The sequence below is a fragment of the Tursiops truncatus genome, chromosome 14 (genome assembly GCF_011762595.2).
Source record: "Tursiops truncatus isolate mTurTru1 chromosome 14, mTurTru1.mat.Y, whole genome shotgun sequence".
NCBI classification, from domain to species: domain Eukaryota; kingdom Metazoa; phylum Chordata; class Mammalia; order Artiodactyla; family Delphinidae; genus Tursiops; species Tursiops truncatus.
In genome coordinates this window covers 49,133,830-49,159,282 of record NC_047047.1, presented here as the reverse complement: position 1 = coordinate 49,159,282, position 25,453 = coordinate 49,133,830, and the positions used below count along the sequence as shown (strand labels likewise).

At 35.9% G+C, this 25,453-nt stretch overlaps 1 protein-coding gene across 1 annotated transcript in view; it reads left to right on the top strand.

Moving 5' to 3' along the window:
* GTF2A1L (general transcription factor IIA subunit 1 like) overlaps positions 1 to 23,404 on the top strand; it is a 60,671-nt gene extending 37,267 nt beyond the window's left edge. Inside the window, exons 8-10 of the mRNA XM_073791372.1 lie at positions 14,599 to 14,856; positions 15,553 to 15,642; positions 23,126 to 23,404. Coding sequence (XP_073647473.1) covers positions 14,599 to 14,856; positions 15,553 to 15,642; positions 23,126 to 23,233 — 456 coding nt within the window. The 3' untranslated portion in view covers positions 23,234 to 23,404. The remainder of the gene's footprint in view (positions 1 to 14,598; positions 14,857 to 15,552; positions 15,643 to 23,125) is intronic.
* Positions 23,405 to 25,453: the final 2,049 nt, after the last annotated feature.

Sequence of the window (25,453 nt, the reverse complement as noted above, 5' to 3'; positions counted from 1 at the left end):
TGGAGGATAAACTCATAATTACGAAACATTTGGTTTTGAGGGAAAATAACTGTAAAATAAGTGTTTGTTTTTATCACTTGGAACATAACTTTTAGAGGCATTTTTCTCCTGCACTCTGTATGAACTTTGAAGATTTCTGGTGTGATGATTCAAGGACTTAGTCTACTTACTTATTAGATGTCACATTGTACTTTGTTCTGATATGGGGAAGTAGATTAGTTAAGGGAGATTAAGGATTGTTTAGGGGCTAGTGGTTAAGAGTTTAAGCTTTAAAGCCACAATAGGTTCAAATTCTAGATTTACCACTTACAAGCAAGCTAGGTAATGTTGCTTTCTGAAATTCAGTCATAAGTCTGTAAACTGGGCATAAAACCAAGCTCATAATGTTTAGAATTATCAGAGATGTATAGAGTTTTTGATAGCTCTGTCACCATAATAAGCTTTAGATTAGTGCTATTATGCTTTATGGGCATGTGATATATTAGATAACTTTTCATATAACTTGTTGCTTGGTTTTAAAATCTATGTTTAAAACACAAACATCCAAACAGTCAAAAGAATTTAATTTATAACATTTTAAAAAACTTACTGTAGGTTAACTTAAAATAGTAATCTGGTAAAGTTTATGCTGATTGAATTTTCAGAAAATTTTATAAATAGCTCTCTATAAGTAGCTTTTCAGAAATTCTTATTGCTTAAAGCAAGTTAAAATTAGCCCTACTTATTTACTTTTCCTGTGTAGACTGCCAGAGATCTTAAGTTTTTATGTAGGTTTAGCATTATTACTGTTTCATAAAATATATTCCTGACAATTTTTGACGTGTTCCTATTTTAAAGTGCATATTACTATGTTAAGTTTTTCCTCAGTGTAGGAATTTTGTTTGCTAATCTTATAATGCTGTAGAAAATTAGAAACTCAGGTCTTCATTGGAACTGCAAAAAGTAGGAGCAGAAGGAGAGAAACGGGTAGGGTGGTGTATCTTCTCCAGCTCCTTTTTATTCCTTGCTGGCTCTCCCCACCATCTTCATTGCCCTCTCTCCCAAATATTATCATTTCTGCTACCTTCTCTTTTAATTATTTACCTTTCTGACTGCTTCCTCTTATCTCCTTTGTGAGCTCCTGTTTATCTGACCTTGCTGTTTCCTAAGGTTCTAGCCTCAGCCCATTTCTCTTCTTACTTCATGTTTTCCCTGGGCAATCTCATGCATTATCGTGGTTTTTAACTATGACCTGCTTGTTGATGACTGCATTTTCAGCCCAGTTATTCCCTTGAGCTTCATTCTCATGTCTGTTTCCTTTCTAGACAGCTCTCCCTGAATGTTATAATAAGTCATTGTTTCCTCATCAGAGATACTGCATAGTACCACTGCCCACCTGGTCTCCCAAGCTAAGGACTACAATGACTTTTTGGCCCCCTTTCCCCCTCATCCTCCTTATGTCATGTGCTTTTGAGAATTATTATTATTATTTTAATTATTATTAGTTTTTTTGTGGTACACGGGCCTCTCACTGTTGTGGCCTCTCCCATGGCGGAGCACAGGCTCCGGACGTGCAGGCTCAGCGGCCATGGCTCACGGGCCCAGGTGCTCCGCGGCATGTGGGACCTTCCCGGACCAGGGCACGAACCCGTGTCCCCTGCATCGGCAGGCGGACTCTCAACCACTGCGCCACTAGGGAAGCCTGAGAATTATTTTTATTTATTTATTTTAGGCCACGCCACGTGGCATGTGGGATCCCAGTTCCTCAACCAGGGATCGAACCTGTGCCCCCTACACTGGGAGTGCAGAGTCTTAACCACTGGACTGCCAGGGAAGTCCTTTAAAAATTATTTTAAAAATTGAAAAAAAAATTTGTAAAGTATATACAGTGGACCCTTGAGCAGTGCAAGGGTTAGGGACACTGAGCTCCACGCAGTCAAAAATCTGCGTCTGACTTTATAGTTAACCCTCTGTATCCGTGATTCCGCATCCACGGATTCAACCAGTCACAGACCTTGTAGTATGTATTTATTGAAAACAATCCACGTATAAATGGTCCTGCGCATTTCAAACCCATGTTGTTCAAGGGACCTCGGTATAACATAAAATTTACCATTTTAACCATTTTTAGGTGTACAGTTCAATGGCATTAAGCATGTTCACATTACTGTGCAACCATCACTACTATCCATCTCTAGAACTTTCTAATCATCCCAAACTGAAATTCTGTACCCATTAAACAATAACTCCCCATTATCCCCTCCATTCAGCTCCTGGTAACTTCTACTTTTTGTTTCTATAAATTTGACTACTACTAGGTACCTCGTGAGTGGTATCATACAATATTTGTACTTTTGTGACTGGCTTAGTTTGCTTAGCCCATTTTCAAGGGTCGTTCATGGAGCATATATGGGAATTTCATTCCTTTTAAAGGCTGAATCATATAACTTTTGACAACTTTTAAAACCAAATATTTCTGGAATCTTTTTCCTCTTCTCTATCCCTACTGCCATTGCCCTAATTGTCTCTCAATTGGGACAATATAGTTTCTAACTAATTTATTAGCCTGTAGTCTCTGCTGGTTCTTACTCCACTCCTTCCAATCCATCCATCCTAGAGGTTAAAGGCTTCAGGGATCAGAAATGTTTTGAATTCCTTCTCTATCCCTTAATAACTACATGAGTTGGGCAAGCTACTATTTCCTCGTTTGTAAAATAAAGATAATAGTAGCTACCGTAGAATTGTGGTGGTGGGAGGATTATATGAGATAATCAGTGTGAAGTGCTCAGCAATATACTGCCTAGCATATGGTAAGAGCTCAGTGAGTATTAGCTATGACCTCTGCTCCTCATGGCTACCATAGATTTACTCAGCATGCAGCCTGCTTAACATGTCGCTGACTGCCTATCAGCTACAGGATAAAATTTAAGCTCCTTGAAAAAAAAATTAATAAACAGAAATCTCAATTAAATAGAGTTGGGAGACCTGAGGGGGGCACTCTCACGCCCTGTGACAATAGCAGAGCCCAACTAGAAGATTCCGCTTCTATCCTGACAACAACTTAACCAATGAAGAGCTGTGGACTCTGTTTACTGTAGCCCTCCCAACTTCCTTTTCTTCTCTATATAAGCGTTCTTCCTTCGAGGGGACTTGCATGTGGCTCGCCATGGTTGCACACCCCACATTTCTGCTGATCCTGAATAAACCTATCTTTGCCTGAGAAATATCTGGCAGTCTGTTTTTTTTTAGGTCAGTATTCTTAATGTGGCATACGAGGACCTCCATGTTCTTTTTTGGCCAGAGTTTCTCATTTGCTCTTTATTTCATGCCTACTACTTTATTGGTAACAACAAACTGTGAGCAATGATCTGTGTTAACCACAAGAAAGGATGGCGGCAGAAAAGCTAGGCACAAAGCAGAGGGGATAACAAAAGCAAAGAGAGGCAGGAAACAACAAAGTTAATTCCTACTTACCCATTTATTACTTCCTCCAGAAATCTTACTTAATACCTTTCTATCTGCCCTCTCCCCTTTCATTATTAGGTTGGATGTATCTCTTCTGTGTTATCATAGCACCTTATGTGTGTATCCGTCATAATGTAGTTAAGAGATGCATTAAAATGTCCTGTGTGCATTGAGAGGTACATTTTATTAATCTTTGTATACCCAACACCTTAAGAATACACACACACATACACACACACACATATATATTCATATATATATATTCTCTTTAAAAGAAGAGGATCTATGACTAGTTTACTTGGCTCAATAGTTCTCAACTCTGGCTAAATATTAGAATTATTGGGGCATTAAAAAAATGTTCAAGTCTGCCCCAAGGGATATGGATCTAATTGGTCTGGAGTGCGGTCCACTTACTATTGTTGGAGTTTTCTGAGGTGATTGTAATACATAGTTAAGATTAAGAACGACTGATCTAGCTAAATATCAATTTATGAATGAAAAATGGATGGAGTGAGGGGATTAGAGAATATATAACTTTAAGAGCTTTTATTTTCCAATCCATTCTGATACTCTTCTAAAAGATAAAATATCATACCAATAGTTATTTGAATTCATGATTCAGTTAATTGAGCACATAATTTTTGAGTCACTGTATGCTACTTCTAAATGAATATCTCTAAATCAGATTTTTAAACCAGGTATGTGACATTTTTATTTCTTTAGAGGGAAAAAACCAATTTAACAAGATACATGACATTTTTGTTTCTTTAGAGGAAAAAAGCCAATTTAACAAGATACATTTTTTTTGTATTTGTCAGAATATGTTGAGGTATATTTCATCCCAAATAAGAGTAGAGTGGCATGGGATGCTACTTACGTGGTTAGGTAATATATAATCATTATTGCCATTATGTTGTGGGAGATAGCTGGATTAAGTTTCTGTTAAGAATTAAAGATGTACCCTTCCATTATGATTATAGGCAACTGAATTTCACATAGTTTAGTTTGAAAATGTGAAGAGAAAATATGTTATAGCTTAGGCTTCTCCTGTTTTATCTTTATTCCCACATATGCGTATGAAGTTGTATCAGTCCTTACCAACCATTAGAAAAATATTGTCCTTTCATTAGGGGAAAGCTTAAGTTGAAAAGGTTGGAAGCTGTATTTGGCAAATAAAGCTTTATCTTGAAGCGTCCTATGCATTTGCTCATTGTACTGCCCAGCCACAGAAGCTGTATGCAATTGAAAAGACCTTGGGTGAAGCTGAGAATCTTGGAAATCATTGAGCTGGTTTGTTTAGAGCAGAGAAAGAAAACTAAAGCAGTGCTTCTGTCAGATGATGTCTCTGCACTAGAACTGTTGACATTTCTTCACGTTCAGCGAGAACTCATAGAAGAATCAGCAGTGACTTTTCTTTAACATTCAGCAGGATAAAAATACCAGTACTTCTCAGGGCAGCCGACATCTGATTTTAATCATGTTTGCACATTGGCACAGTAAAAAATTCCTGTGTTGTGAGACCTTTTTTTGAAACTGGAAACTGACATCTTTGTAATAATGAAGTTTTTATAGATTAACAGAATTTGGTACTCTCTGTACTGATGGAGCCCCTGAGATGCTTGGCAACACATGGTTTTGCTGCTTCAGTGGAGAGAGTATTTCAATGTCTGTTTCAGCACATGGCATACCTTAGTGCTGAGACCCAGCCAATAATTCTAAAAGAAGTATTGTCGGCTGCCGTGACACTCAAATGCATTCGAATTTAATTGAATTATTAAATTTTCCAATTTAATGATTTAAATTGATTTAATGATTTCCAATTTAATTTCCAGTCATTATCTTTTCCAAGACATTTGTCAAAAAGTGTGGGGAAAATGTTCTATTCTTTTTTATGCAAATTTTTTATGACTTTTCAAAGGACAGTACTTGAAGCACTTAATTGATCCTTGGGGAGACATTAACTATTGTTGAGAGACAGTGGAAACCTCCTAATAACAATTTGACTTGGAGGAGTTCATTGATCTATGTAGTGGATGTTTGCCATATGAAAGGCTTAAATCTTCCTATTCATGGGCCTGTGGTATCAATTATGGATGTTGCTGCAAAACTGCCTGCTATTTTGGTTAAACTACCACCTTGGAAAAGGAGATTGGAGTCAGATAATCATATGAACTTTCTTATGCTTGGTGGAAGTGCTTCTGAAGAAAGAAGTTGAGAGTGACGAAACTCTTTTGCAGTTATTGATATTAAATTTGGATTTGTAATCTTACTCTTTTCCCAGAATAAAGAGGACCTCACTGATATAGGTAAAATAAGATGATGCTACGTGAATTCAATTACAAGAGTCCTGGAATCTTTAATATTCCTTAATAAGCTTATACTAATCTGGTAAAGTACCATGGGAGCGCTGATTCATTTTGTAACAAAAGATCTTGCGGTGTAAGGTTTTCAGTACTTGTTGCTATTAACATGAAAAGCCAATTCCAACATGTGATTAGGCCCAGGACTAACCTTACCATAATTTACTTTTCACACAATTAGATTTATTGGGGTAGTATCTACATACAGTAAAGTTCACCTTTATTTAGGTGTACAGTTTTTAGATGTACTTATGAATTTTGACAAAACACTTGGAGTTATATAACCAGTATCACAGTTGAGATACAGAACATTTCCATCACCCCAAAGAGGTCCCTTAGGCCCCTGTGTAGCCAATACCCTCCCTTCACATCTGGTCCCTGGCACTCACTGATGTGTTTTCTTTTGGTATAGGCTTGCCTTTTTCAGAATGTCAAACAAATGGAATCATGCATTATGTAACTTTAATATGATATATTCGCAGTTCATTCATGTTTTTGCATATATTAGTATATTCCATTGTGCCACAATTTGTTTATCCATTCACCATTTGGACATTTGGATGTTTCCAGTTTGGGCTTTTGTGAACGAATCCCCTAAAAACATTCATGTGTGGGTTTGTGGGTTTCCTCCCTTCCTTTCTCTCTCGCTCCCTCCCTTCCTTCCTTTTTGGTGTGGACTTAGGTTTTCTTTACTTTCGAGTAAATACCTAGGAGTGGGATTTCTAGGTCATATGATACCTGTATGCTTATAAGAAACTGCCAAACTCATTTCCAAAGTGGCTGTATTCCCAGCAGCAGTGTATGGTGGAATGCAAATTTCTGCTCCCAGTGGGTAAGAGTTGTAGTTGCTTCATGTCCTTGCTATTTAACGCTGTCTTTAGGAGAGAAGTTTGTGATTTTGATGAAGTCTAATTTATTCTTTTTTCCTTTTGATTTCTGCTAATGTGTCTTATCTAACCAAAGGTTGTGAAGATCATTGAATGCTTCTAAAAACTTTATGGATTTTACATTTAGGACTGTGATCCGTTTTTGAGTTAATTTTTGTGTATAGTGCAAGGTTAGGGTTTAGGGTTTTTTTTTTTTTGCATATGGATGGCTATTCAGTTGTTTTAGCATTATTTGTTAAAAAGACTACTCTGTCTCCATTGAGTTGCCTAAATCACATTGAGTGTTTAAAGCACGTTCACCTTTAATGAAAATCAGTTATCATAATGTATGTTGGTTTATATCTGGACTTCCACTCTGTTTCATTAATTCATGTGTCTATCTTTTCACTAGCACCACACTGTCTTGATTAGGTCAGCTTTGTAGTAAGTCTGGACATCAGAGAGTATGAGTTTCTTGTTTTTTTTTTTTTTTAAGAAGATGTTGGAGGTAGGAGTTTATTAATTAATTTATTTATTTTTGCTGTGTTGGGTCTTCGTTTCTGTGCGAGGGCTTTCTCTAGTTGTGGCAAGTGGGGGCCACTCTTCATCGTGGTGCGCGGGCCTCTCACTGTTGTGGCCTCTCTCGTCGCGGAGCACAGGCTCCAGTTGCGCAGGCTCAGTAGTTGTGGCTCACGGGCCTAGTTGCTCTGCGGCATGTGGGATCCTCCCAGACCAGGGCTCGAACCCGTGTCCCCTGCATTGGCGAGCAGATTCTCAACCACTGCGCCACCAGGGAAGCCCCGAGTTTCTTAACTTTATTCTTTTTCAAAGTTATTTTGGTTATTCTAATTCTTTGCTTTTCCATATAAATGTTAGAATGAGCTTGTCATTTTTTACAAAAAAAGCTGCTGGGATTCTGATACGGGTTTTGTTGGATCTATAGATCAACAAGGGGAGAATCAACAAGGGGAGAACATCTTCACAATGAGTGTTCCAATTTATTGCTACATTTTTTATTTAGGTCTTTGACTTTTAAAGTTTTATAGTTCTCAACATACATATATTGCACATATTCTATTTTTATCTAAGTGTTTCATGGTTTTGGGTGCTGTCATAAATAATAATACACACCATAAAGCACAACGTTATTTATATTTTAAGCTTCATTTGCATTAATTTTAAAAATATTATTTTCAAAGGTAGGATTATTGAGGAAAAAAGCTAAAAATTTCCGTGGTTCTTCAAGTACATTGCCACAATAGTTTCAAGAGGTTGTGCAATTTTTCCTGCCACCAGCACTCTTTATCAGTTTTACCACATACTTGACAGTTGACACCATTGATTTTGTCTGTTGTAAAAATTTACCTTTTAACCATTTTTTACTGTACAGTTCAGTGGCATTAGGTGCAGTCACATTCTTGTGCAACAGTCCTCACCATCCATCTCTGGAACATTTTTTATTTTCCCAAATTGAAATTCTGTACCCATTGAACAATAACTTCCCATTTGTATCTTCCCCCAGCCCCTGGCAGCTACCATTCTACTTTCTGTCTCTATGAATTTGACTATAGGTATCTCAAAGCAGGAGGTCAAATAGTATTTGTCCTTTTGTGTCCCTTTTCACTTAGCATAATGTCTCGTGTTCATCCATGTTGTAGCATATATTAGAATTTTCTTCCTTTTTATGCTTAAATAACATTCCATTGTGTATATATACTGTATTTTGTTAATTCATTCATCCATCCATGAACACTTGGATTGCTTATACCTTTTGACAGTTGTGTCTAATGCTACTGTAAACTTGGGTATACAAATATCTCCTTGATTCCCTGCTTTCAAATATGTAGCCAGATATGGTGCTGGGTCATATGACAATTCTGTTTATAATTTTTTAAGGAACTACTGTAGTGTTCCATAGCAGCTGCACCATTTTACATTCCCACCAGCAGTGCACAATTTCTCCACGTTCTCACCAACACTTATTTTCTGTTTGTTTTTTTTCTTTGATAATAGCCATCCTAATGGGTATGAGGTGGTATCTTACTGTGGTTTGGATTTGCATTTCCCTAATGATTAGTGATACTGAACATCTTTTCATGTGCTTATTGCCATTTGTATATTTTCTTTGGAGAAATGTCTACGTTCTTTGCGCATTTTTAAATCAAGTTTTTCGTTTTGTTGTTGAGTGTAGGCGTTTTAAAATATATTTTAATTTATTTTAAATTATAATATTAACTCATATTGATGAGTTAATATTGATTAGTATTGATGGATATTAACTCATCAGATATATGATTTGCACATATTTTCTCCCATCTTGTGGGTTACCTTTTCACTTTGTTGATAGTGTCCTTTGATGCACAAAGGTTTTAATTTCGATGAAGTCCATTTTATCTTTTTTTTTTTTGGCCTATGCTTTTGGTATCATATCTAAGAAATTATTCCCAAATTCAGTGTCATGAAGATTCTCCTCTATGATTTTTTTCCCAAGAGTTTTGTAGTTTTAGCTCTTACGTTTAACTTTTTAATCCATTTTGAGTTAATTTTTGTATATGGTGTAAGGTAGGGAACCAACTTCATTCTTTTGCACGTGGATATATAGTTTTCTTAGCATTTGTTGAAAAGATTGTCCTTTCTCTGTTGAATGGTCTTGTCACTTTTGTAGAAGATCATTTGATCATATATGTGAGACTTTATTTCTGATCTCTCTGTTCTATTGGTCTTTTGTCTGTCTTTATGCAAATACACTGTTTTGACTACTGTAGTTTTGTAGCAAGCTTTGAAATCAGGATGAATGGGACCTCCAACTGTGTTTTCTTTTTCAAGATTGTTTTGGTTATTCAGGGTCCCTTGAGATTCCATATGAATTTCAAGATGCTTTACTATTCCATTCGCACCAAAAATGTCATTTGGATTTTGATAGGGATTGCAGTGAATCTTAGTTGTCTTTGGGTAGTATCAACATTTTAATAATATTAACTCTTCTAATCCATAAACATGGAATGTCTTCCCATTTATTTGTATCATTTTTAACTCCTTTTGGCAATGTTTTGTAGTTTTTAGTGAACAAGTCTTTTTCCTCCTTGGTTATGTTTACTCCTAAGTATTCTATTTGGTGGTTTTGTAAATGGAATTGCTTTCTTAACTTTGTTTTCAGGTTGTTAATTGTTAGTGTATAGAAATGCAACTGATTTTTGTATGTTGTTTTGTATTTTGTACATTTTGCTGAATTCATTAGTTCTAACATTTTTGTGTGTGTATGGAATTTTGGGGGTTTTGTACATAGAACATTATGTCATCTGCAAACAGAGCCAGTTTTACTACTTCCTTTTTAATTCGGATGCCTTTTATTTCTTTATCTTGCTTAATTGCCCTAGCTAGGACTTCTAGTACTATGTTGAATAGAAGTGGCAAGAGTGGGCATCCATGCCTTGTTCCTGATTTTAGAGGAGAAAGCTTTCAGTTTTCACCATTGAATATGCTGTTAGCTGAGAGTTTCTCATAGGTCAATTTTATTATGTTGAGGTAATTTCTTTCTATTCCTAGTTTGAGTGTTTGTTTTTATTTTAAATCATGAAAGGGTGTTGAATTTTGTCAAATGCTTTTTTTGCATTAGTTTAGGTGATTGTTGTTTTTTCCCCTCTTCAATGTGTTAATGTGTTGTATTACATTGATTTTTCATATGTTGACCCACTTTTGCATTTCAGGAATAAATCTCATTTGGTCATGGTGTATGATCCTTTTAATGTGCTGTTGAATTCTGTTAATATTTTGTTGAGGATTTTTTTTTTTTTTTTGGCCATGTTGTGTGGCTTGTGGGATCTTAGTTCCCTGACCAGGGACTGAACTTGGGCCCTCGCAGTGAGAGTGCAAAGTCTTAGCCACTGGACTGCCAGATAATTCCCTTGTTGAAGATTTTTGAGGATTGGTGTTAATTCTTCTTTGAGTGTTTGGTAGAATTCTTTAGTGAAGCCATCTGGTCCTGGGCATTTCTTTGTTGAGAGGTTTTTGATGACTAATTGAATCTCATTACTGGTTATAAGTCTATTAATATTTTCTCCTTCTTCATGATTCAGTCTTGGTAGGTTTTGTGTTTTTAGGAATTAGTTCATTTCACCTGGGTTATCCAGTTTGTTGACATACAGTTAGTCTTATAATTCTTTTTATTCCTGTAAAATCACTAGTAAAGTTTCTTTATTTCTGATTTTAGTTATTTGAGTCTTCTCTCTTTTTTTCTTCATCAATCTAGCCAAAGGTTTATAAATTTTATTGATCTTTTTTGGTTTTGTTTAGTTTCTCTATTGTTTTTCTATTCTTTACTTTATCTCTGCCCTAATTGCTATTATTTCCTTCCTTCTACTAGCTTTGGCTTTATTTGTTCTTCTTCTAGTTCCTTAAGGTTGTTAATATGAGATCTTTCTCCTTTTTTAATATGAGCATTTACAGCTATAAATTTCTGTCTTAGCACTTCGTTTGCAGAATCCCATATGTTTTGGTATGCTGTGTTTTCATTTGTCTCGAGATATTTTTTTATCTTTTGACAAAAGATTTTGAGTTTTTTTTTGTTTCTTCTTTGACCCATTGATTTTTTTTTTTTTTTGAGACTGTTATTTAACTTCTACATCTTGTGGATTTTCCAGTTTTCCTTCTGCTGTTAATTTCTGGTTTCATTCCATTGTGATCAGAAAAGATACTTTGTATGATTTCAGTCCTTTTAAATACTAAGATTTGTTCTGTGGCCTAATTTATGGCCTATCCTGGAGAACATTCTGTGTGTACTTGAGAAAAATGTGTATCCTGCTATTTTGCATGTTTTGTATATGTTTGTTAGGTACAGTTAGTCTGTCATGCTCAAGTTCTTTATTTCCTTATTGATATTTTGTCTGGTGGTTCTATTCATTATTGAAAGTGGAGTATTAAAGTTTCCTACTATTACTGCAGAGCTATTTCTCCCTTTTTGTTGCATATATTTAGGAGCTCTGATGTTCGGTGCATATATATTTGTAATTGTTATATCTTCTTGGTGAATTAATTCTTTTATCATTATATAATGTTTTTTTTGTTTCTTGTAACAGTATTTGAATTAAAGTCTATTTTGTCTGTTATTAGCATAGTTTCCCCAACTCTTGTGGTTACTATTTGCATGGAATATCTTTTTCCATCATTTTACTTTCAACCTTGTGTGTCCTTAGACCTAAGGTAAGTCTCTGGTAGACAGCATGTAACTGGATACTGTTTATCCATTTTGCCAGTCTGTTGCTTTTGGTTGGGGAGTTTAATCCATTTACATTCAAAGTAATTACTAATAGGGAAGAGGTTACTCTTGCTATTTTGTTTTCTGTGTGTCTTTTAGCTTTCTTGTCCCTTATTTTCTCCCTTATTTCCTCCCTTATTACATTCTTTTGTGTGTAGTTTTTTTGTAATGACACATTTTGATTGTTTTCTCATTTCCTTTTGTGTGTTCTCTATAGGTATTTTCATTGTGGTTATCATGGAGATTACTTATAGCATCTTAAAGTTGTAATAATCTATTTTGAACTGATACCAACTCACCTTTAATTTTATATAAAAACTCTGCTTCTTTTCAGCTCTACCCTCCCCCACTTTATATCATTGATGTCCCAAATTATGTCTTTATATATTGTGTACTCGATATAGATTTATAATTATAGTTTTTAATGCTCTTATCTCTTAAATCTCATAGAGGACTAAAAAGTACAGTTAACAAACCAAAATATGATAATACTGGTTTTTATATTTGTCATTGTATTTATCTTTACCAGAGAACTTTATATTTTTGTGTGGCTTCAGATTACTGTCTAGCTTCCTTTCATGCCAATTTAAAGGACTCCCTTTAGTATTTATTGTAGGGTAGACCTAGTAGTAATAAACTCCTTCAACTTTTACCTGGAAATGCCTTATTTGCAGGACAGTTTCCCAGATATAGAATTCCTAGTTTAGTCTTTTCTTTCAGCACTTCATTTTTTTTCTTTTTCTTTGGCCACACCACGTGGCACGTGAGATCCTAGTTCCCTGACCAGGGATCGAACCCATGCCCCCTGCATTGGAAGCGTGGAATCTTAACCACTGGACCACCAGGGAAGTCCCTCAGCACTTTAAATATATGTCATACCACTGTCTTTTTGTTTTCAAAGTTTCTGGTGAGAAATCTGCTTGTTATCTTACCGAGGATCCTTTGTATGTGATGAGTTGCTTTTCTCTTGCTGCTTTAAATAGTGCTGTTATTTAATTTCAGTTTCCAATTGTTTATTGCTACTATACAGCCATACAATTTTTGTAAATTGCCTTACATCAGTCTGAATGTTTATGTAACCCCCAAATTAATATGTTGAAATCCTAACCCCCAAAAGGTGATGGTAATTAGGAGGTGGGGCCTTTGGGAGGCGATTAGGTCATGAGGATGGAGTCTTCAATTAATGGGATTAGTTACCTTATAAGCGACCCCACAGGGCTCCCTAGCCCCTCTGCCATATGAGGACACAGTGAGAAGCCATCGTCTGTGAACCAGAAAGTGGGCTCTACCAGATACCAGATCTGCTGGTGCCTTGATCTCAGGCTTCTCAGCCTCCAGAATTGTGAAAAATAAATTTCCATTGTTAATAAGCTACCTAGCTTATGGTATTTTGTTATAGCAGCCCAAATGATCTAAAACAGTTTCCTTATCCTTTTAATGTTTTGGGGATCTATGGTGACACCCTATCCTTAATTAGTAATATCATTTCTTTTCTCTTTTTGTTAGTCTGGCTACGTTTTTTCATTTTTATTCATCTTTTCAAGGAATGAACTTTTGGTCTAATTGACTTTTTCTGTTCTCAGTTTCATGTATTTTTCTTTTTATTTCCTTATTTGCTATGAACTTAATTTGATCTTCTCTTTTTTAGTTTCTTAAGGTGGAATTTTAGGCCAGTGATTGAGACTTGCTTCTTCTCTTATATAGTCATGCAATGCTATAAATTCCCTCTAGGCACTGCTTTAGCTACATCTCAGGTTTCGAAATGTAATGTTTTTGTTTGCATTCAATTAAAATTATGTTTTAATTTCCCTTGTGACTTCTTCTTTGACCCATGTGTATTTAAAAGTGTGTTGTTTAATTTGTAAATATTTGAGGATTTTCCAGATTTTTCTGTTACTGATTTCTGGTTTAATTCCTTTGTGCTAAGAGAACATACTTTGTATGTGTTAAAGTTGCCAAGATTTGTTTTATGATCCAGAATGTGGTCCATCTTGGTGAACATTCTGTGTGCTCTTGAAAAGAATGTGCATTTGGCTCTTTGGGGGTGGAGTATTCTATAAATGCCAGTTAGGTTATGCTGGTTGATTGTGTTGTTCAGTGCTTCTACATTCTTACTGAATTTCAGTCTGCTTTTTTTATTGATTAGTAAGAAGAAGAATGCTGAATTCTCCAACTATGTTTGTGAATTTGTCTGTTAATCTTTTCAGTTCTGTCAGTTTTGATTTATATTTGTCCTTTTTGTATTTGGTTTATTCTAGTTAGTACAATCCTTTATATTTTTTATTTATCCATTGAGCATGATGTCACTTGTCCTTTCTACTTCATTGAATTATTGTTTAAAATAAAATAGTTAAAACCTAAGAGGTATATAAACTTAAGATAGTATGTATAAAAACTGGTAAACATTATCTGAAAACAGTCAACTGATTTGCTGTCTATGTATGACCGTAAGTGGGTTTACTTTATTTACAACTTAGAAGTTATTCCCATCTTATACAGAAATGCTAGGAGTGTTCTAAAATTCAAAATTAGGGAATATCATCTGACAGGGAAGGAATATGTTTTCAGAGGCCACTTGTGAACTGTTTAAGTAATTTTATATTTTGTGTGATCCAATGTTTTATATACGTTGTTTGACAGGAAAAAACTTTATTGCATTTATTTCTCTTTTTAGGATTCTAATTCTCAGATGGATTTAAGCCTTCAGGTAACTGATGATGACATTAACGAGATAATTCAAATAGATGGAACTGGAGATACAGCTTCCAGTGATGAAATAGGAAGTACGAGAGATGTAGATGAGAACAAATTTCTAGGGATTACTGATGCGGGAGACCTGAAGGTATTTGAAGAAGCCAGCAGTATATCAAATGAAGATTCAATGGCCAACAGTAGTGATAATGAAGACCCTCAAGTAGACCTTGTGGAAGAGGTGAGGATTATTTTTGAGCTGAAACTTTAAAAAATTTATAGCATTTGTACTTTAATATACTTTGGAACCAAGAGGAATAACAATTAAGGTTAATCCTGTCTTTTGTCTTTAAAATGAGACTTATTTGTATCTAGTATTTAAACTTTTAATCTTAAACTGTAATTTAACTCAGTATTAAGTATTTAGGAATCAGCTACTATATTTGTTGGTCTTAACTAGAGGTAGTGAGAGGTTTAAGGGATGGGAGTGGAGGTAAAGAGGGCAGCTAGGGTAGAAGCATATCATATCTGCTCTAATCCTAATAAATGCTGTGAAATCTTTGTGGAATGTGATAATTAAGAAGCATGTAAGTGGTATGTATTAACTATCGTTTATGGTGCCGTACATATGTGCCAGGTACCATACTAAATCTTACTGCCTTTTGTTATTTAACATTACCACTGCCTTATGGGTTTTATGAGTCTTATTACTGTCCTCATTTTGCAGATGAGAAAACTGAGATACAAGGAGTTTTAGTAGCTTGCCAAAGGTCAGTCTTGTGGTTATTGAGTGACTAAGTTGGGATTCAAACTCAGGCTGTTTTACTTTTAAATACAGTACTATTCTGTGTCCTTGGAGGGAGAGAATATGTCCCTCTGTCTTTAAAAAATTCAAAGCATCATGAAATTCATTAATGTGAGTATCTTTCATCTTTAGGACCCTTTAAATTCTGGGGATGATGTTAGTGAGCAGGATGTGCCGGACCTGTTTGACACAGATAATGTAATTGTCTGTCAGTATGAAAAGGTACTGTATTCACCTTTTAGACTTTAGGTTTATTAATTGCATTTATAGTAGAAAATGAACAAAATAATGGGAAATGTGATGATCAGTTACTGTTCAGTTAAATTAATCTCAAAATAGCTAAGTAGTTCTATAAATTTGGGAGGATATTTTGGGTCTAACACTGTGCTGTGTGGTCTTGGTGATACCAAAAAAGTGATAGGCCTTGTCTTATGGAGGTGATAGTCTTATTGAAGAAAGGTGTTTCTGTATGGAATAATAGAATGGCATACAATAAGATAGTAGGTAAATCAAAAGCTAAAATACGTGACAGGTAAATCAAATACTAAAATACATGGCATATAAATCAAATGCTAAGATGAGTGGCACAGACAGTTAGTCCTAAAAGGGGCTAGGAAATGCAAGAAATCCTTTGTAGTTGGAGTTCTCCACAAATCCTTCATGGCTGATGTGGGGCTTTGAAATAGATCTTGGATGATTTGTAGGATATAGATAAGTGTGGAGAGTAGGCATTCAGAGTAGAGTAGCCTGATAAAAGGCAGAGAAATGAATGCATGTAGAATTTATAAGGGACAGTGAAGAGACAGCTCTGCCTTGAATGAGATGTTTTCCTTTTGAATGTGTTAGGAAATGAGGCTGGGTGGTGGACAGAGGTGGGAGCAGATTGGAAAATCCAGAATCCTGGTAGGGGAAGTTCAAACTTGATTTGATGGACATTAACCTTATGAGGATGATATTGAGAAAATTGTAATTGGGTTTAAAAACTGGCATTGTTTGCTAATTTGGAAGAGGCAAATAGTAAGAAGAACAGGGATAGCACATAAAGTAACAGAGCCCAGACTAAGGATGGCAGCATAGAACATGGAAGAGTTAGAGATTATGGTGGAAGAAATCATTGGACTTCCAATACTATGTTGAAGAGAAGTGGTGAGAGTGGGCATTCTTGTCTTGTTCCAGATGTTAGTGGGAAGGCTTTTAGCTTTTCACCTTTGAGTATTATATTGGCTGTGGGTTTGTCATAAATTGCTTTTAGTATGTTGAGATATGTTCCCTCTATACCACTTTCCTAAGGGTTTTTAAATCATGAATGGGTGTTGAATTTTACCAGATGCTTTTTCTGCATCTATTGAGGTGATCGTGTGGTTTTTGTCCTTTTTTTTTGTTGATGGGGTGTATCACATTGATTGATTTGTGAATGTTGAACCATCCTTGTGACCCTGGCATGAATCCAGCTTGGTCATGGTATATGACCTTTTTTATGTGTTGTTGGATTCAGTTGGCTAATACTTTGTTGAGAATTTTTGCATCTATATTCATCAAAGATATTGGCCTGTAATTTTCTTTTTTGGTAGTTGTCTTTGTCTGGTTTTGGTATCAGGGTGATGGTGGCTTCATGAACTATTTTTGGGAGAGTTCCTTCCTCTTTAATCTTTTGGAAGAGTTTGAGAAGGATTGGTATAAGTTCTTCTTTGTATGTTTGGTAGAATATACACTGAGGAAAAGACAGTCTCTTCAGCAGGTGGCGTTGGGAAAGTTGGACAGCCACATGTAAGTCAATGAAGTTAGAACACACCCTCACACCATACACAAAAATAAACTCAAAATGGCTCAAAGGCCTAAATATAAGACAAGACACCATAAAACTCCTAGAAGAAAACATAGGCAAAACATTCTCTGACATAAATTGTACCAATGTTTTCTTAGGTCAGTCTCCCAAGGCAATAGAAATAAAAGCAAAAATAAGCAGGTGGGACCTAATCAAACTTACAAGCTTTTGCACAGCAAAGGAAACCATAAATAAAATGAAAAGATAAACAAAAAGGTCCTACTGTATAGCACAGGGAACTATATTCAATATCCTGTGATAAACCATAATGGAAAAGAATTAAAAAAAAAGAATGTCTATATGTGTATAACTGAGTCACTTTGCTGTACAGCAGAGATTGGCACAACATTGTAAGTCAACTATACTTCAATTAAAAAAAATAAAATTAAGTAAAAAAAAATAAACGAAAAGACAACCTACAGACTGGGAGAAGATATTTGCAAATGATGTGACTGACGAGGGCTTAGTTTCCAAAATATACAAACAGTTCATTCAACTCAACAACAAAAAAACAAACAAGCCAATCCAAAAGTGGGCAGAAGACCTAAATAGACACTTCTCCAAAGAAGATATGCAGATGGCCAATAGACATGTGACCATAAGATGCTCAACATTGCTAATTATTAGAGAAATGCAAATTAAAACTACAGTGAGGTACCACCTCACACCGATTAGAATAGCCATCATTAAAAAGTCTACAAATAACAAATGCTGGAGAAGGTGTGGAGAAAAGGGAACCCTCCTACACTGTTGGTGGGAATGTAAATTGGTGCAGCCACTATGGAAAACAGTATGGAAGTTCCTCAAAAAACTACAAATAGAGTTGCCATATGATCCAGTAATCCCACTCCTGGGCATATATCCAAACAAAACTAATTCAAAAAGATACATGCACCGCTCCCCATGTTCATAGCAGCACTATTTACCATTGCCAAGACATGGAAACAACCTAAATGTCCATCGACAGATGAATGGAGATGTGGTATATATATACAATGGAATATTACTGAGCCATAAAAAAGAATGAAATAATGCCATTTGCAGCAACATGGATGGACCTAGAGATTATCATACTAAGTGAAGTAAGTCAGAAAGAGAAAGAAATACCATATGATATCACTTATATATGGAATCTAAAATATGACACAAATCACTATATCTATGAAACGAAAATAGACTCATAGTTAGAGAGCAGACTTGTGGTTGACAAGGGGGAGGGGGAGTAGGGGAGGGAAGGATTGGGAGTTGGCAGTTATATATATAATATAATATAATATATATATTATAATAATATAATATTATACAACAGGATCCTATTGTATAGCACAGGGAACCATATTCAATATCCTGTGACAAACCATAATGGAAAAGAATATGAAAAAGAATGTGTGTGTGTGTGTGTGTATAACTGAGGCACTTTGCTGTACAGAAGAAATGAACACAACATTGTAAACCAACTGTACTTCAATAAAATTAAAAAAGTATCATTGGTACTTGGTGATTAGTTGGTCATGAGAGAATGATTGACAAGGGAGAGTTAAAGGTGTCTATCAGGTTTCAAGCCTAAAAATTAGGTTAGTAGCAATTGAACTTTAGCAACTAAAATATAATACAGCTTAAATTTGTTTTTAAACACTATAACTGTGATTATGTAGTCAGTTTTGCGTTCTTAACTTATTCATATTTACATTTTTTAGCAGCTTTGAGATATAATTCACATACTATACACTTCACCTATTTAAAGTGTACAATTCAGTGGTTTTAGTATATTTATGGATATGTGTAACCATTAACACAGTCAATTTTAGAAAATTTTTATCACCTCAGAAAGAAAGCCCATACCCTTTAGTTCTTACTCCCATATTGCCCCCTTTCTCCCATCCCCAGTAGTAAGGAACTACTAATGTACTTTCCATCATTGTAGATTTCCCTATTCTGGAGTTTCATATGAAAGGAATCATATAATATGTGGTCCTTTATGACTGGTTTCATTTATTTCACACCGTGTTTCAAGATTCATCTATATTATAGCTTGTAACAGTTCTTCATTCCTTTTTATTGATGAATACTAGTCCATTGAATGGATATACCACATTTTGTTTATCCATTCATCTGTTGAGTGATATTTGAGTTGTTTCCACCTTTTGGCTATTATGAAGAATTCTGCTATAAATATTCATGTACCAGTTTTTTGTGAATATATATTTTCATTTCTCTTGGTAAATACCTAGGAGTGGAATTCCTGGGTCATATGGTAATAATTTGAGGCACTACCAGACTGTTTTCCAAGGTGGCTGTACCATTTTTCATTCCCATCAGCAGTGTGTGATGGTTTAGATTGCTTTACGTTCTCACTAACACTTGTTATCTGACTTTTTGATTCTAGCCATCCTAGTGGGTGTGAAGTGGTATCTCGTGGTTTTGATTCGCATTTCCCTGATGACTAATGCATATTTACATCTTTGACTTGTTTTCAGTAACAATTTCAATATACTCAGGGGAGATGGAGGATGGTACTTTGAATTGCTGTAAAAAATGAATCCTTTTCTCTAAAAATAAGATAATTTTCTCTCCTATAACATTTTTTATAGATAGAAAATGGCAGTTTAGATGCTGGTAAACATAAGCATAAGAAGGAATAGGTAATAGAAAAGGGACTGGTCTTGGTTTGAAAGTTCTTTTAGATTCTTACAAACAGTGTATTGTGTTCTATCAACAGTGTATTGTACTGTATAGACACTAGATTATATATGCATTTCTTAGAGTCACAGATAATTTTCTAGACTATTATGGATATAGTATTCTTTGTGGTACTGCATTGTGGGCAATAGCTTGTAATTAATTAACATTGAATTAATAGAATTTAGTATTTTAGTGATGTTAAGGAGGAGTAGGTTGCAGTTTTGGATGTGATGTCCAGGGGAGGCCTTACTGAGAACGTGATTGGGTAAAGATCAAAAGGAGGTAAGAGAGGGGACTTCCTTGGTGGCGCAGTGGTTAAGACTCCGTGCTCCCAGTGCAGGGGGCCTGGGTTTGATCCCTGGTCAGAGAACTAGATCCCACATGCATGCCGCAACTAAGAGTTCACATGCCACAACTAAGGAGCTGGCAAGGTGCAACTAATGAGCCCGCCTGCCACAACTAAGACGTGGTGCAACCAAATAAATTTAAAAACTTTTTTTAAAAAAAGGAGGTAAGAGAATGAACCATGAGGATATTTGGATGTAATCATTTCAGACAGAGGGAACAGTAAATAATACATAAGTCCTGAGGTAGACGAATACCTGTGTGTTCAGGGAACAATGAGGAGAGCAGAGCAGTAAGTGAGGGGAAGAGCAGGATCTTATAGTCCATTTTAAGGACTTTAATTTTTGGATGAGAAGTCATTGGAGAGTTTTGAGCATAGAAATGATATCTGGTTTATGTTTTTAGTAGGGCCATAGTAAAAGTAGACTGGCTACCATGTTTAGAGTAGACTAAGAGGAAGACAAGGGTGAAAATAGGGAAACTAGTCATGAGACATATTAATCCAGGTGAGAGAGGATGGTGGCTTAGACAAGAGTAATGGTAGTGGAGGTGGTAGAAGTGGTTGGAATATGCTTTGTAGGTAGAACTAACATTTACTGATGGATCTGGATATGAGGTGTGAGTAGGAGGTGTAAGGATTGTGTCCAAGATTTCTGGCCTGAATGAGAAGAATGAGTGGCCATTCCTTACTGAGATGCGGAAGACTGTGAGGTTTGGGGGAGAGTATAATGGTGTCCTTGTTTTAAACTTGCTTGAGATGTTTATTGGACATTTATGAAGAGGTGCTGAAGCAGTTGAATGAGAATCTGGAGTTTAAGGGAGAGGTGTGAGCTAGAGATATAATTTTGGAGAGTCATCAGCACACAGATGATGTTTAAAGCCATGAGATTAGATAAGATCACCAAGAGAGTGAATATCAACAGAAAGAAGAGTCCTGGTACGCTCTAAAATTGAGAGGTAAGAGAGAGAAGGAGGAATCAAAGGAGTGGCCAAAGAGTCATGTGGAAAGCCAAGAATGTTCTAGAAGCCAAGTAAGGAAAATATTTCAAAGAGGATATATTGAATGGTGCCAGTAGATCAAGTATTTTTAAAATTTTTTCCTTATTATGTTATCTCTTTTGTTGCTGTGGTAAACGGGCTCTTTATATCTTCTAACTGTTGCTTATATATCAGTATTTGAAGGCAATGAATTTCAGTTTATTAATTTTGTATCAATACTTCTTATTTAGTCATTTTAAATTGATTATCTTAGGTTTTTCAGACATCCAGTCATTGCATCTGCAAATTTATTTCATCTCTTCCAATATTTATCTCTGTAGTTCTTTCTTCTCGTCTAATTGTATTGGCTAGTACCTCTAGAGTGAAAAGTTGGTTAAGAGTGGGTATTCTTGTCTATGTCCTGACTTGAGCGGGAGTACTTTTAGGGTTTCCGCACTAAGCAGTATGTCACGGCTTTTGGGTTGAGGTAGGGGTATGTGTGTCTGTGTATGTTTGTAGGGCATAGTCTTTCTTATTTTAGTTTAAAAAAAAAATCTATAATGCATGAGTTTTATCAAAAGCTTTTTCAACATCATTGAAGATGATTATATTATTTGTCTCCTTAGGTCTAGTAATATAGTGTTTGTACTAGTAAATTCCGAATTTTGAACCATTGTTGCATTTCTAGAATAATGTAGTCACTAGATAAAGCTACTGGGATGAGTTGTTGCCGCTGCTTCTACCGTTGTTCTTTTCCTAATTCTGGCCAGATTTTATCATCTTTGTTAAGGATTCTGTTGTCACTGTTGTGTTCCCCGAGACTTAAGATAAGTGCAAGTGGAAATTTGGAAGTCAAACTCAGAAAAGAAACTTTCTGTCGCCAGGCCATTTCCCCCACACACAAATAGAGGGTTTATCCTTTGTATTTTCTTATGCTTCACAAAATGCATCCAAATACTAGTCACAGGCTTTTCTTCCTTGATTTGACTATTTGCAATCAACACCCAGGTTTAATTTTTACCCTTGATTTCAGATCATATATTTCTAAATTTTTAAAATAGTCACTTGTGGTCTACCCAGAAGTAACAATGATTGTATGATTTCTTACCTCTTAAGGTAGTAGGATTTTCTGGTTTTAATTTTGTATCAGACTGATTTACTGAATCCAAAGAATAGCTAATAGAATCTGATAGATTATAAGTTGTATTTTCAGACCTTGCTCAGTGCGTTATTGTGACTTTCTTCTTAGAAATGAAACACCACTATTTTTTCATTCTGGATAATATTAACTACATCTTCTCTTGTTTATTCCTTTGCAGACATAGTGAACTTTTTGCTTTTCTTGAGCAATCCAGGCATGCCCCTCCTCAGGACTTCTGTTCCCTTTGTCTGGAATGCTCTCTAGTCAATATCTTCTTTTTAAGTCTTTGCTCAAATGTTACTTCACAAGTCAGGCCCACCCTGACTCTTCTATTTAAAATTCTAACTCCACCTCTGTGTTTGTGATATTCCTTTTCCAGATCTATTTTTCATAACACTTAACCACCTTTTAATATTCTGTATAGTTTATGTGTTTATTAAGTTTGTTTCTCCCATCCTTACTAAAATGTAACCTCTTCAAAGACAGGAATTTTTTTCCTGTTCTAAAAAATTATATCTATATTTTCCTTTTTAAAAAGCTAATATAGATCTCCAGTGCCTAAAACAATACCTGACACACAGGAACTGAATGAATGAATAAACTATCTTGAGGAGGGTCTTATTTATAAAGAACTCCCATTTAGGGTCAGAATAATCTCATGGGATATGCAAAGAAATGTAAATGATCCTTTGACTTCTAAATTTAATTAATTTAGGCTGTTTTTCTCCCTCCAGATTCATCGAAGCAAGAACAAATGGAAATTCTATTTGAAAGATGGTATTATGTGTTTTGGAGGGAGAGACTATGTATTTGCAAAAGCCGTTGGTGATGCAGAGTGGTAAAACCGATGAGCTCAGTACATCATTAAGATCAGTGGGACTAGATCACATGTTGTTCACTGTATGGAACTTAATAAAATTATAATTCAGATGCAAATACACATATACAGTTTTACATTTCTTTCATTTTACATTTCAAACTGTTTTAACAGGTTTTTATTTTTTAACCCCCATTGTCTATACCATTACAAAGCATAGATGTATCGGGTGTGATGTAGCATGAAAAAATGTCATATTTCTTTAATTTTGAAGTAAAATTTAAATCAGACTCCAGTTCCCCTTCGTGGTGAAGTCAGTATCAATTATTAGATCGGGGCTGGTGTTCTTCCCACCTCTCACCAAACCATGTTACAAAAGACCCTGGAGACTAACACAATATTGTAAAGCAGCTATGCTCCAATTAAAAAAAAATCATATTTGAAAAAAAAAAGGATCCTGGAGAGTCTTATAAGTAGCAGGATATTTAAGAAGGCTTCTCTGGATCTTCAGTCTACGCTTATCACCAGCAGTATGCTGATTGTGCAAGCCCAGATGGTTCCTTGGAGGCAGATGCCTCAGTTGAGCTCATACTAAACATGAAAATAGTTGCTGAGGCCAGGATCCCTAGAGCCAAGGATGAGCCTTTCTGGGTTTATCATGTGGCCAGGCCATTCTTCTTTGTACCTGCTATTTCCCTGGGGAACTGTAGGGAGTGGGTTGGGTTCCCATTCTAATTCTTGTTGCTTCATACTTCTGTCCTCTTCCCTCTTTCCCTATTTTTTTTTTTTCTATTTTTCTTACCGTTGAAGACCCCTTTGCAGAGTCTTTACCCCTCAAAGATACTGTCTCTCTTCTTTTTTCCTAACAGGGAATTCCCTCATTGAGATTAGGTTTTCTAAAACAAAAGTCAAGAAGAGATGTTCTGTTTAGGAACCTTCTGCTTAGGTGAGACAATCTCATTTGAAAAGAGAAGACCTGGATAACTCTTAAAACCAGGGAGAGAAAACAAAATGTAAAATGCAAATAGCACCGTTTTCCTACACCAATGAAAATAAAGCATATTAGTCACCTATTCTGTAATATTCTTTTCCTTAGTAGACTCAAATTCCTCAAAGGAACGTTTTCTCCATCATTCTGCTTCTTTTAGTGGGTGGAGTACACATGGTATCCAAGTCTAGGATCCCTGTTTTGGCCCTGAATGGTGTTCGCCAGGGTAGTAATTCTCTCACAAAAAGCAGTTCTGGGATTGAGTGGGTTATGGTCTGTGAAAGCTCCTTGAGGGTTAGGTACCTGGATCTGGCTGGTCACAGGGTGAATTCCCCACTTCTTTTTCAGAGGCAACCCCACTTGGAGGGGTTTAATTTATTCCAACACTTGTTCTGTTCTACCCAAGGGACTCAGCTACTGTTAGGTCTTCTCAAAATCTGGATAAATCTTATCTGGGTCATGAACAACATGAGTGGGACACTGTCTTTGGCCTAAAGTTGGCAGCTGCATGAGGATTCAGTTAGTGCTAGTGAGTGAGCTGGTCGCCTCTCCAGATTCTCCAGCTATGCCTTCTTCATCCTCAGAGTGACTGTCCACCACCACCACTGCTATTCCAAATCCTTTTCCGTCTCTTGAGAACTCCCAGGAGCTATGGGTTCCCTCATGGATGTTGCCTACCATGAAATGTTCATCTTTTCTACATGGGAGGCAAATGAGGGCACTTATTCTTTGTGTCATTGCTGAAATGTACCCCCTCCAGTGTTGAGGAGGGGGTACACTTTCTATTCTTCTTCCTGCTTTTTTTTCCCCAGGCTCACCCGGTCACCCTGTATTAACTGCTGAATTTGTCGACAAGGTGCATTCACTTGGAAATTGGGGTTTAATGTTGGTTTAAGTGTTTGGGAGAGGCAATAATAGTTGTTTCTAAAATTCTTTTCCTCCTCTCCACTGTGAATTTTAAATTCTCACTTTGCTTTAGCGATTTAAAAAAAAATTGTATCACAAATACTACTATATTGCCGTCTTTATTTATGTGGCACATTTTATCAGAGGAAAAAAGTCACTGTCCCATTTGTGTGTCCCTCCTATATTTGATTCTATTCTGTTACATTACAGAAAACTTTTTGATGGTATTGGCCCACTAAGTTGATTTCACTACCTACTGATGGGTCATGACTCACAGTTAAATATATTTTTAGCCCATGTGCCAAAGATAAAGTGAGACAAATCTTAATCCATTTTGAAAGAGTAAATTGT